The 14,507-nt window shown below is 33.9% G+C and overlaps 2 protein-coding genes across 2 annotated transcripts; one reads left to right on the forward strand and one right to left on the reverse strand.

Annotated features, from left to right (window-relative positions):
* Positions 1-2,963: 2,963 nt before the first annotated feature.
* LOC122290098 (AT-hook motif nuclear-localized protein 8-like) lies at positions 2,964-11,323 on the forward strand. The gene is made up of 5 exons (XM_043097634.1): positions 2,964-3,678; positions 3,771-3,823; positions 7,431-7,562; positions 10,286-10,447; positions 10,658-11,323. Exons 1-5 carry the CDS (start codon positions 3,165-3,167, stop codon positions 10,928-10,930), a joined length of 1,134 nt encoding a protein of 377 aa, XP_042953568.1. The 5' UTR covers positions 2,964-3,164; the 3' UTR covers positions 10,931-11,323.
* Positions 11,324-13,537: 2,214 nt separating this feature from the next.
* On the reverse strand, positions 13,538-14,507 carry LOC122289979. The gene has a single exon (XM_043097465.1). The coding sequence runs from the start codon at positions 14,150-14,152 to the stop codon at positions 13,754-13,756; it is 399 nt and encodes a 132-aa protein (XP_042953399.1). The 5' UTR covers positions 14,153-14,507; the 3' UTR covers positions 13,538-13,753.

Below are 14,507 nucleotides of genomic sequence, written 5' to 3' on the forward strand. Positions count from 1 at the left end.
CTTTCAGGCTATGAAGCATTAGTCTTGCCTAGAGAGAACGAATAATCGATGACAATGGCGGAAAGGCAGATTTTGTGACCGTCACTCCGGTCATGACTAGGTTTTTAATCCCCTCAACCTCTGTAGAGAATGGTGAAGAAGTTGAGTTTGTCTTATCCCATGGTAGTAAAGCCTTGGGGCATCGTTCTTGTGCTGCAATTTCCATGAGCTATGCATCATCGAAACCAGATTATGTCAATTGGGTAAAATGAAGCCTACCAAAGGATCATGGAAGATTAAAGCCAGACTTGATTGGATATAAAGCTGGAGAATAAGACAAATAAAAGAAGAATCGTGTTGTAGAAGGGAGGGAGGGAGGGAACAGAGAGAAGGATTTGCTACCTTTGAGGACTGGAGGGACCGCTGGAGGGGCAGAATCAAGAGCTTCGAGTCTACTTTCCCAGAGCTGAGTAATTGTATAGAGCTTAGTGTGAATGGAGAGCTTATATTCAACCATGTTTATTGTGTGTTTTACTCCCAAGACTCATGGACCTACGCCTCACTAAATTATACTTACAATCATAAGTATACAAGTGTCACACAATGACTTTAAAAAAAGTGAATAAATACAGGATTTATATGAAAAAAAAAATTATTTTTTTAATAATAAATTTTACTCTTTTTCAAAATGATTACATAATATTCGTACACTTTACGATTGCATATAGTATTACTCATCTTATAAAAACGTTTCTTTTGAGATGAGAGAGTCATTCCATTATACTTTTGAGGCCAAAAAATGCACCAAATATAATAATAATAGATAAAATTTTAGTACATACAAATCATGCACTAAAATCATTTTAACATAAGAAAGTACATTTAACATTAAAAAAAATGTTAGATTTTTCTATATGGGTCTCAAATTTTTCCAACTTTTTTTTTAAAGGGTATATGTAAGACTTGTGCACTATATTGTTTTAATATAATCTATCGGATCATCACTAACCAATGGTCCAACCGATAAAGTGCAGTTTCAGTTTTTTTTTTTTCTGTTCTTTTTTTTAAATATTTTTTTAACATTCTCAAATACTTTTTTTTTCCTTAAAAAAATACATAAATTTAATAATATTTACTTTCTTAATCACTGAGAAAAAAAATTTAAAAAAAAAAAAAAATTGGTCAAAACCATTGATCTTTTAAGTATATCGGTTCAATAAGCATTACTCTTTCCAAATACGATATTATTGGGTTTGCTACATTAAAAAACAAAACAAGAAGATAAAAAACCAACAATTCCTTCAAAAAAATGAAGGGGTGGAGGTGAAAGTTGGCCAAAGAGCTATCCCATGATGGCTTAATTTGGGTTATTTAAGATAACTTTGTGATAAATAAATTTTATCTTTAAAAAGTGAGTGTAAATGGTATTATATATGAGCCGGGTTTGGGTGAACTTAAGCTATCCAAGCTCAACTCATTTAGTAAGTAAACAAACTTAGACTCGGCTCGATTATAAGTTGAGGCTAGAATTCTATCTGAGTTTGACTCGTTTAAATGAAAAATGAGATCGAGTTTGACTCCAAGCTCAAGTTCAGTTCAACTTAGTTAAGGTTCGGTTTGATAATAGATAATTTTGAGATGAGAATTTTGAATTTTAAGATGAAATATTAAAATATTATATTTTAATATTATTATTGTTTTAAAATTTGAAAAAAGTTAAAAAAAAAATTATTTATTATATTTTGTATAAGGATTTGGGAAAGTTGTAATGATAAAATAAGAATTTTGAGATTGAGATGAAAATTCTTACGTGCTAAACCGAATCTTAAATGTGTTGATTTTTTTTTAATTGTAATTTTCCTAATATGAGCTTGTTAATTATTAGCAATGCATGTGAATACTAATATGAGCTTATTAAATATGAATATGCATTTACTTAAAAATAATACAAGCTTATTAAATATGCATTTACTAATATGAGCTTATTAGATATGCATTTACTAATTTTCCTAATATGAACTTATCAAATATGCATTTACTTAAAAATAAGATGCTACCAATAATACCTAATAAGTGATAACTGTAACCATAAATACTACTATTTCTATATGTAATCATATATTCTTGTATAACATTCGAAAAGTTATAGTTAATATTGTATACACGTATATAGTCGATCTTTATACAAACTTATATCATTGAATAATCGAATCAAATTATGTATTTGCGAACGATCTATTTCATAATCGAATCGAATTTGATTTGTCTATCGAATAGCCTTGTTTATTTACCGCCCTAACGATAAATGTGGACATTTTTCTCGCACAATAATCTAATTAGGCTATTATGAGGTTATCCTATTTGATCATCTAGGGTCTTGTTTGATTATACAAATCATTTCATGCATCTAATTATTATAATTTTTTTAAATTTACACATTAAATACAATAAAATAATATCAATTTTTTCAAATATTAAAATAAAAATTATATTCTAATATTATTTTATTTAACTTTCATATCGTTTCATCTCATTTGATTAACTAAATGACGCATGAATCAGACTACATAGGTGATTTGGAAAGAGGAGTGATGATTATCATGTGCCACTTCTTAATCGCCTAAATCAGATTATAAAATGATCATAAAATGGAGGCATGACATATCAAAACACTACAAATCACATATTCATTGGCAATTATATTATATGAGATTGTGTCACGTGGACATGCATTTATAAATTAGGATGAAAGAAGTTGATTGATGATAATGATTCATTGGATATATTTATAAATTTATTTTAAAATTCATAAATAAATTATGAATTTATATTTATTCTAATGTTTTAGAATTTAACCCCAAGCATTGACATAAATTATTAATTTATTTTTAATTTAAGAAATAAATTTAATATTTAATATTTTAGAATATAACCCGAAGCATAAAATTACAAAAACCCTATAAATTTAAACCCTACTTTATAAACTCTTTAAACTACAAATTTTACGGCTCCGCCTTTTGATTTCCAGTTGTTTTAATTTCATCTCCACTCCCTGTCTCTCTCCGACGTAGGTTTTGAGGAATGTTTACTCCACTGATCCAATCTAGCTGCATTTTCTTCTAATTTCCCGGAAACCAAACACCACAAGAAGTCGAGAAAAACCCAAGAAAGAAAAAGCTTGTTGAATGGATTCAAGGGACGCTCCTCCTCCGCCACCACCACAGAACATGATGGTGGGCCCCACGTCATACCCCATGCTCAACGCCATTGCCACCTCCAACAACAATTCCAATGCCCCTATTATGATCAGCACCAGTTCCGGCGGTGGGCCCACGATGATCCCTCCTCCTACCGCGGCCCGTTTCCCTTTCAACTCCGCGGTCTCGGCGAAGCCATTGGATTCTTTCAACAGCAGCAACAACAACAACAACGCCGGTCCGTACGATGGATCGCCGCCGTCGAGGCAGTCAGGGTTCAGCATTGACACCTCCTCCGCCGCGGCGAAGAAGAAAAGGGGTCGGCCAAGGAAGTACTCGCCTGACGGCAACATTGCGCTCGGCTTGGCTCCGACGCCTATCTCCTCTTCTTCCGTCGCAAATCACGGGGACTCCGGCAGCACCATGCCGTCCTCGGAGCCTCCCTTGAAGAAGCATCGGGGTCGGCCGCCTGGCTCCGGGAAGAGGCAATTGGATGCTTTGGGTAAAATCTAAAATTTATTATCGGTCAGTTTCGATAGTTGTTCATTTTCGGTAAGGCCGGTCGTGTTAGTTAAGATTAATTTGGTGTTGCAGGAGCGGGCGGTGTCGGTTTTACTCCGCATGTTATTATGGTGAATACAGGCGAGGTAAATTTTATTGTAGTAATTAATTGCGACGTCGAGACTACATGTCTTTACGAACACTAGTGTAGTTTGTCTTAGGCTCTAGAATGGAAAATGTTGTTACCTGGGCTGGATTTTATTTTTTAATTTTTTTGTGAGATTAATGCTTTATTGTTATGTTTAGTTGCATATATTAACAACGTCTTACTTATAGAAAAATGACATCGTCTTTTTTTTTTTTTTTTTATAGTTCAAAGAATTATCCTTTTCAAAGAATTATCCTTAATTAGTTTATTGCTTTCATTGTTTGAAAGGAAACTGTAATTATTACACTAGTGAACCTAAAAGGGTTCCGGCAGCCATAAATCTCGAAATGCCGGAGTTGGGTAGTTTTGAAAATCTTTTATGACTTTTCAAGATGCAAGTCCTTTCTTTTGAGTCCCTACAACACGTAATGGAATCATCATAAAAGTGATATACAGAGTTGGATGCACCAAAATGAAGAGGATTCATTTTGATTTCAATGTAAAGGGTACACAATGAATTTTTTTGTTTCTAATGCTATTTCAATGTGCAAAATGGTTGATTTGCGTCCATGGAAGTACAAAAGATTTTTTTCTTTTGTAATCCTTCAAAGATTGTTTAATGCACACGCGCGCACACACAACTACACACTTAATTATACTCAACTATTCAATGGAGCCAACTTTCATCACTTTTTTGTATCACTTTCTAGCTCCTAACTTGTAACTAGGTGTTTTCTCAGTTGTATACTTCCCATGTTCTTAGGCTATGCCTATTTACTTGTTTTAATAAAACTTTATTTACCCATAAAAAAATTATACTCAACTATAACTTAAATCCCCATATGGGATTGGCTTTATGAATCTTTTATTAGCTCATTGTGTTTGACGTGTGATTTTTGATTTGATAAGAATGATCATTTAATTAGTAAAATGCAACAAGAAGCTTTTATCAATGTATATTTTATACGAGACATGTATCAATTTTGGTCATAAAAAAGGGGATCCTATAAGCAAGGCATAGTTTGAGTATGCAGGTCGTATATAAGATAAAAACTTAGTTAGGATTAGAAGCCGATACAAGCAAATCATGTACCTTAAGTCCTCTAAAATTACTGCTTTGGTTTTCTACTATTGCACTAAATGGGGACAATGTTCATGATTTCTTGTCTTTAATTCATCGCTCATTTGATCAATAATATCTCTCTCTTACTTATCAAAAAAAAAAAGAAAAAAAAGAAAAAGAAAAAGTCCACTAAAATGTATCCATGAGCCCAATGAAACTAAGGGGATGCTTAGGAAATGAGATGAGATGAGAAATTTGTGAATAGTAGTGAAATGGTTTGAATTATGATGTTTTATTGGGTTTTAGGAAAGGAGAGTGAAAAAGTTGAATAAAAATATTATAAAGTTAAAATGTTGTTAGAATATAATTTTTTAATATTATATTTGTTTTGAAATTTGAAAAAGTTGAATTGCTTTTTGTGTTTTGTTTGGAAGTTTGAGAAAGTTGTAATGATTAGGTAATGATTTGATGAAAAAGTTGAATATTTGAAATTGAAAAATATTTGTGTTTGAATGATGTGTGGAAATGAGATGAGATGAGATGGGATGGGATGGGATGAGATGAAACCTCTTCCAAACAACCCCTAAGTGTTGAAGAAATAGTTTTTTTAACCTATCAAACAAATAGTTTTTTTTTTTTTTTTTTTAATTTCATCAATGTTTTGCTTGCAGTCTTCAAAACTTTAGTTGTTTTGTTCCCTCTAAATGCACAATAGCAAGCATATTGGAGCCATCTTCCATATCACTGCGATTTTAGGGTTGTCATTCCGACATATCCAAGTTGTAAGGAAGTCTACTGCCCTTCTTGGCATGACCCAAGCTAACCCCATTTTGCCAAAAAATTGTTCCAAAGAGCCCGGACTTCCCATCCTGTTTGATTGATAATTTTTTTTTTTAATTTATTATTTTTTTTATTGATAGGTAAGTAAGACATATTCCTACTTGTACGTCTTGTAGCTTGCTTCCTTTTGCTTTTCAAAGGATGAGGGACTACCTTGGAAGTATTTATTTTGCCTATTTTTTTGGGTCGTTGTGATGTTTTTCCAGAATATCAACTTCTTGATTCACCGTGCCACTTATATTGCTTGTTGAATGTTTTCATGCATGATGTAGTTATAATAATTGAGTCATAATCTATTTGATCTTGAACCTTGGGTGCTGACACTTAAAGGTGACATCATAAGCAAATTGAGTAATGCAAATAAAGATTTGAGGGTTTTGCAATCTATCAGGTGATATCTAACCTGTGAACCATTGACCAAATTTTTGCATTTAAATAGAGATTTTACTTGATGCTGTATCAAGTTGGTTGGAGAGAGTGTGGTTGCTTCTCATTGCGGTTGTTTGGGCGGGGGGGAATTTATTCTCCTGTTAGTTTTTGTGGGGAGGGTTTATAACTAACAAATGGGAAATAACCAAAGGACGTTAGTTATATTAAGAAAATAAGCAGATAAGGTATCTATCTCTTCCCTCTTCTTTCAATACAATTACAAGTCATAGAAATATAGAATTTATGAGATAAAATGTGTAGACATACACTCTTAAAGGTCAGCTAGCGGATTTGTTGTTTCTTTCCTTTTTTACATGTAATGCAATGTTTGGAATCATTCAATTTTTCAGCGTAGCTAATTAGATCTATGTGTCCAAAGGTTGCTACCCTGACATAAATAATTACTTTAGATGGAATTGATTAATCTCAAGTTATTTGGTTTATCTCTTCAAGATTTCACTTTTTATTTGGAATTAGTTGGGCCTTTTTTCCGGACACTTGGTGCCAATAAAAAAAAAATGATTTCACTTTTCATTTATAGAGTAGCAACTAAATGTTACTCAAAGGGCCATTGTAGACAATTGGATATTTCCCGGCACAAGAGAATGAATCATATTTAAGTTTCAATTTTGAATTTCTTCCAATTCCAAAAATTGGTGCTTAAGATTTAATAGCGCTCTATAATTGGATTGCCAATCATCAAGAATTCGATGAGTCTTTGCTGTTGATCTTCTGAGTTTATATGAAACTAGGGGGCTATTAGAGCGTGGATGACATTTTAATGATGAGTCACATTGAGTCAGGTAAGTCGAAAGGTTATTCATTTGTTGGTCATATTGACTGGGCATAATATTTCTATGCGTCAATTGTTGTTGGGCATGTGGATATTTATTGAGGCACATAACTATTTATGGATAAGTTTGATGCCGTCTTACATGCATTGAAGCCATGAATTTATTTATCTATAACAAAAGAATCTCTTGAAAATGTAGTTCTTGATATTTAATTTTTTTTATGACAAGGAAAATAAACATATTAATGTTGGCCCATGCAGGTCGTGATATTAATTTTGTGGTTAGTTGTGTTCATCTTTAAGCTTTTGAGTGAAGCGCTGGTGATATTAGGGAAGTTATAGCCACCTTTTAACTTCTATTGTCTTGCACGTTTATTGTTGTGTTGCATGATTAGTTGCAACTCTTTACTGGATCTTAGATGGGAGCTATTTGCTTAAGTCATGGTAACCTCCTAATTATATTAGCATCGTGGTTTTCAGGATATATCATCAAAGATTATGGAGTTTTCACAGCAGGGGCCACGCACAGTTTGTATTCTTTCTGCAAGTGGTGCCATCTGCAATGTTACCCTTCGTCAATCAGCATTGTCAAGTGGTACTGTGACATATGAGGTAACTTTAATTCTTATCAGATCATGTGAGATAATTATTTTAAGGTGGCAATCAATATTGATACTGGTGTTTGCTTTTGGTGTTTAGAACATACTTTTTTATTTTTAAATAGCACGGGTAGAAGTAGATGGCTTATTCGTGGCTTAGCTTAAATAGGATACTTCATAAACTTGTGCTATTTTCAACTCTTTATCTCTAGAAAATCTACTTTTTAAGACTTCAATGTTTATTCAATCACGAGTTGTATGAAAGACCATGCCCTGCAAGTATATATGCCCTGTAAATCTTAATTTTGAAAATTTTTATGATACCAGGTTCTCTTTACTAAATAGGTTATGCTTAAAAACTCATATAAATGAATATGCCTAAAGTTTGAGTTGAATTTTAACACTCCTTGACGTGTTTGAGTTATATCAGGCCAGCACAAGTTGTTAGATGAATAAAAAGGAAAACCGTCCAGGACATGCTAATATTCTTCTAGTATATTGACTTGTCAAAAAAAGATTCTTATAGTATATTGATTTATTTTGAAAAACTTATATGGCCATTTCAGATTTGAAGATTGTAATTGAGATTTCTTTAATGAAAAAATACGGGCATTTTTTAGGTAGTTTTACTAGCTTCGATGTGCTTGGCACTATGTTGTTTGTTGGACTAAGAGTGCCTTTTATTGAGTTCAGTTTTGACCAACCGAGCAATGTTTGTGGCACATTTGTACTGGCTAAGAGAGCTAAGTTATGAGGTCCTTCATCAAAGTGAAATTTGGGGGTCTATGGTGATATGATCTTGTGCTTAGAGCTACCCACTTCTCCATCTTTCTCTGTGTGTGGGTTGTACTAGCTTCGATGTGCTTGGCACTATGTTGTTTGTTGGACTAAGAGTGCCTTTTATTGAGTTCAGTTTTGACCAACCGAGCAATGTTTGTGGCACATTTGTACTGGCTAAGAGAGCTAAGTTATGAGGTCCTTCATCAAAGTGAAATTTGGGGGTCAATGGTGATATGATCTTGTGCTTAGAGCTACCCACTTCTCCATCTTTCTCTGTGTGTGGGTTGTAGATTGTTTAACAATTCTGCAGTGCCTTACATGAAATGCTTTCCATACTAGAAAATGATATCATGTCATAGATCAACCCTAATTCTGCGACATCAAATCTTATAGCTCTATTTACGAATTAAGTTTTTTATGGCATAAAAAACCCTTGCAACATCTGACCATAAGATCCAAGGATACATAAATGGAGCTAATAATTGTTTGTACTTCATTTTTTTGTTCCCTTTTCATTGGAAAACCCTGGGGAGAAGGGAGAACAAAATGAAGTCCCTTTAGTAAGGTCCGTTTTGTCATATTGGCAATGAGAAGAGATTGGAATGACATTGGTGGGTGACATCCCCAAGAATAACAGTTTCTGGTTTGCGCTGGATCCAATTATTTCGTCTCGTGGATGGAAGATAATGAGAAAAATGTATGGAAACTTAATAGCTTAATGGTAGAGAAATACTGTAACTTGAAAAGTTGCAAGTGGGTTTTTTTTCATTGTTTTCAATTATAAATGATAAGAATGTACTCCCATCATGCCATAATAGATATATTAATTTAGAATGACATGATTGCTGGTGAATGAAAATGTAAAACTTAGTTATGTTTCTTAAATATCTTTTCTTTATATATTATAGGGGCATAACTTTTAATATCAGTCTGATTTACTTTTCAAAAAAGGTATGGGTAATATAACATATTTTTTAAGACCCTTTTAGAAACTGTACATAGAATTCGGGAGGTATCCAAAATGAAAGTAAGACATTTAAATTGAATGGAGGAAGTGGCATGCGTCCTTCACCTTTTTTGTAGTTCTTCTACAAGTGATACCATATGAAAGTAAAAGGGATTAAATCGTAGGTAATAGAACTTTCCCCAGGCTAAATATTATAGAAGGAACCCAAAAAGAAATTGAAATTGCTGTCCAGCTAAAGCTTTTAAGTAAAAACGATGTTTATAAAAGGAAGGATCAAGAGAAATCCACATCCGATTCTTCAAGATGGCTCTGGATGCTATGTTTTCTACACATGGTGAGATTAGTTCCCTTATCAAGATGGGAGTATTATCTTCTAATTTTGATCCATGTACATGAGAAATACAGTGAAACGTCCTCTGAAATGCCTTCTGCTTACGATGATACTTTGCAGTTCTTGGTTCTTGTTTACTGGAAAATGGGACCCAATGCAAACCAAAGGGAAAAACAGTTTTCCATCCGAACATGCTTAGATTCTACTGTCAAAATTTGTAGCTTAAGATGTTTGGGTGTTCTGTTTTTTTTTTTTTTAACCCCTAGTGTTGGAAAGGTCTCCAATATTAATTACATAGCCTGCCCTTGCTGTTAGTTTTTCTTTTTGTTTATTGTTTATGTATTTAATAAATAAAATTAAGATGTACTTTATGGAGTAGAATGGTGGATAATGTGATAACTATGCTGCTACGATTTTAGTTAATGTCTGGGTTTAAAATTGCACATCTATTAATGAAAAGTTAAAAATATAGTGTTTTTATTGAATGCTTCATGAAATTTTAGTATTTAAACAATGGAAAGGCAATTGAAGAACTGGAAGCTGCTAATGAAAATGTGGAATATATGCTGAACAAGCTAGACTATAGGTTTTCTTTCTCGGTTTATTTTTAGTTCCCTTATTCACAACTTGCATCCATCATGGTCAATTTTTTTTGCAGGGTCGATTTGAGATTATCTCTCTGTCAGGTTCCTTTTTGCCTTCTGAAAACGGTGGCAGTCGTAGCAGAACAGGCGGTTTGAGTGTGTCCCTGGCTGGGTCAGATGGTCGAGTTTTAGGTGGAGGGGTTGCAGGAATGCTAATGGCAGCTTCACCAGTTCAGGTATTGCTCAATTATTTTCTAATGCATGCATCATTTATGAAGCTATCATGAAATATTCACCTTCTGCACGTCTAAGAAGTTTTTGAAGCGGACATACCTATGCATTATAATTTATGGTATGGGCTCCAAAAAGTGTTCAGCCATCTAAAGGATTGATGATAATACAAATACGTTTCAGTTTTGTGTTTTATCTTTCCCAATGACTTCCAGGTCATTGTGGGTAGCTTTGTTGTGGATGGAAAAAAACCGAACTCAAACAACTTGAAATCTGGGCCTTCATCAGTGACAACACAACAAATGTTGAACTTTAGTGGACCTCTCACAGCAGCCAGCCATTCCTCTCAAGGTGCCTCAAGCGATTCATCAGATGAGGACGGTGGTAGCCCTATTAATAGAGACCCTGGATTCTACAGCCATGCCGGCCAGCCCCTACATAACATGCAGCCGATGTATCAAATATGGACTGGCCAAACTCAACAGTGAAGATGCTACCTGTTAAACGGTTCACAGCGTGCGATATGTTCTGCATAGTGGATAGGGAGGTGAAATCCAAAAGCTAACAAAACGAATTACCCAAGGCTTAGAGGGAGAGATCTATTTGAAGTTCTCTTAGTGGGTTACTTGTTTTTTGATTTAAAGCTAGTCTTATTTTTTGTCCTTTTCACATGATTAAGAGACGGCTATTGGTGATAGCTGAGGAAAGGAAATGCAACCTCATTAATTTTTAGGATCTCTTCAGTTCAGATTGCTTTTATATTACTTTGATTTGCATCTGTTATCACATTTTCTCAGTTTATGAACTTAATATGTAAGACTTTTTCTAGGATTATGAGATTTATAGCTATATTTAATAGAGTTGGGTGCGATTGTCTTGCAGTATATAATATCAAAACTAATTTTGTGGTACGTCTATGCAGCTTGCACAGAATTTTGATTGATCTAAGCTCTTAACTTTTTGTTAAGAAATCCAAGAGAAACTGAATTTTATATTTCCACCAGAATTAATCACACTGGATGCACTATGTCGATGATTCCATATTTTGGATGAAACCTGGCAGGAAACTTTCTAGGTGGTAGGCTAGCTAGGGTTAGGTTCAAAAGTAATTCATGACTCAAAATGAGAATTGATATAGTATTTTTTTAAATAAATTTATAAACTGGTATAATTAATTTATATAAAATGTTATATTTATTTTATAATAAAAGTAATTTTTTAAATTGTTCAATGCGCACAGCCCACACTACTCATGATCAAGGGACCAGAATACTCATCAATAAATTAAGTATATGATAAAAGGCGATGGAGCTAGCTCTGTGCTCACCAGATAATTTCCATCTAGAATGAACATTAATATGGCCGGGATGGATGGGTCGGTGGGTGAGCTGGCGGGCAGACAAAGATATTGTCCAAGAAACCCAAAATGAGCCGAACGAATAGATGGACGTGATGGGCCAAAACCAGCAATATAAATGAAGGTTGAAAACCGATCGGTTGGTACATTCCCATCATCTATGGGTGTGTGGTTGGCTTGTAGTGGTCACTGGAAAAGTTCAACATGGATTCATCAATCGTCAACATTCACCACATGCACCGATTTCCTAAGTCACCCCTAGAACGCGAACAACTCATTTTAATTTCAAAATACAAATGATCATTATCAAGATTTCAGCCACAAGTTTTACTTTGGAAAACCTTCCAAGAATACATACACGTCTTCTAGTTTAAATAGTGAGATGAAATGAGATAATTTTAAATGAAAGTTGAATAAAGTATTATTAGAATATTATTTTTTAATAATATTATTATTATTTTGAAATTTGAAAAAGTTGAATTGTTTATTATATTTTGTGTGAAAATTTAAGAAAATTGTAATGATGAGATGAGATAAACTATTTCTATATTAAAATGGGGGGTTTTGACTAATCAAGTTTCTTGGTCATATTTACTAGGGCCTAAAGATCTAACAAAATTTAATTGATCGAGCTTTATGCAAGTTATTTGTACGAGTACACCTACATTTATAAATGAATTACACAAAAACAATCTTACAAACTGATGTGGCTTTATCTGATTTGTTATATATGTTTTATAAAAAAAGTAATTTTACAATTTGACGAACCTCATTAAGCCAAATTAATTTATGAGATTCATTTTGTGTAATTTTTTTGTAGCTACAATATTTCCCTATTTGTACAAGAGATTGATGCATAGGAGAAATTAAGCCCATTTATATCAAGGAGATTGATGTGATAAATCCCCAGCACTTGTTTGAGCACTTGTTTGATTATTGGATAGCAATCCAACGTCTCCATGTACATGCACAGCTTCTTTTGCCTATTTCAATGAGAGCAACCTATCTTGGACTTTTTAGCCAATCGGTGTGAATGGTCATATTCTTAATTAATCATGTTTTATGTTTTGGTGAGAATTCACAATGTTTGTCCGCCGTCCCTAAATATTAGACAAAAAGCTAGAAATTGACTTCTTCGACGACACAAAAGCATCGAACAGCTCACCTTCTTTTCATGCAGATCGTCATGAACGTCTGACCGCGCGCGTTGCACATTGGGTTGGTTCTAGCTAGCTAGGGATCGAGCAATATATATTGGTGCATCCCATATATGTAATATCTATATCATGATTTATTAACTTAAGGAAAGGCTGGGTACATAAAAAAGGCCAGCTGGTAATTCATGTTATCGTATCATATTTCATCGAATTAAATTCATATATATGGTATATGAGTCAATCTTAATCCAATTGATCATCATTTAATTGAACACGTAGATTCTTTAATTTCAACCCATTTATTATATTAATATATGTCAAATTCTCAGGTCATTTATATATGAGTTAACCCATTTAATCAATTGAGTCAAAAGTATTCAATCGATAATTTACTAATAAATCCATGCATGTCAGGTTTTGCCATCTATCTAAAAGTTTCCAACCCTAAGAACATGACTTGGGAGGACATCAAAATGAGAAGTTAAATAGTTGTAATCCGCCATGATTATAGGGCACAAAGGTTGACGCTCTTGGATATGGACATGAATAATCACTAATTTTAAACTCAAAAGTCATATACCTTACCCAATCCATCGATAATCTCATAAAAAGGACAGAAAACATAGGAAAAATGGAGTAAGATGATAACGAATTCATCATGCTCATGTAGTACTTCATAGTATAAACTCGATCTATAATATTCTGAACTCTACCTTTAAATACATATATGTATGCATGTATATAGATATATAATATGGGATACCTAAATCTGTTTGATGTTCCACCTTGTATTCTCTCTAATAATCTTGAGCATAGAAATCAATTATCTCCTCCAGATTGAGCTGAAGCAGAGAAGAACTATCATTGCGCATCAGCCACAGCAAGTGCTCGAACAAAATGGCGTCGACATCCACAAAAATCACCCCTTTCTTCCTGCTTTCCGCCACATGGATATCCTCCTTCTCATTCTTCTTCTTCTTCTTCTTCTTCATCATCATCATCTCGATCAACACCCGAAAAGGGTTCTCTTCTAACACGAAGGAATCCACCAAGAACTCCTTCTTCTCCTTGCCGACCACCACAGTCACCAGCCTACCTGGCTCGCCGAAACCATCTTCGGTTAAAGGCCGGTAGCCCAGCCGAGACCCCGAGTAACACTTCTTCAAGATAGTTACGGGCAAAACCAAGCAACCCATTTGAAAGGAAAGAAAAAGAAAAGAAAAGAAAACAACAAATACCTATATATACGTGAACTTATGAATAGGGATCAGATGTGTTATGAATATATATACTCAATGCGTGCAGATTGAGGTTGGGCTTCTTTGGTTGCTTCTGGAAATGAAAGTGAAGGAAATTGATGATGAGAGAGAGAGAGAGAGAGAGAGAGAGAGGTTGGATTTGAATAGGATAAACCAACGGCTGGAGAGATAAAAAAAAACAAAAAACAATGAAATTTGTGGTTTGAGGGTTTAATTCGGTGGCAAAAGAGCCGTTGGTGTGAGGAAGAAGAATGTGTCGGTGTTAGGAATTGGATTATGACTTATGGAGCTC

Source organism: Carya illinoinensis, chromosome 12 (genome assembly GCF_018687715.1).
Source record: "Carya illinoinensis cultivar Pawnee chromosome 12, C.illinoinensisPawnee_v1, whole genome shotgun sequence".
In the NCBI taxonomy this organism is placed as follows: domain Eukaryota; kingdom Viridiplantae; phylum Streptophyta; class Magnoliopsida; order Fagales; family Juglandaceae; genus Carya; species Carya illinoinensis.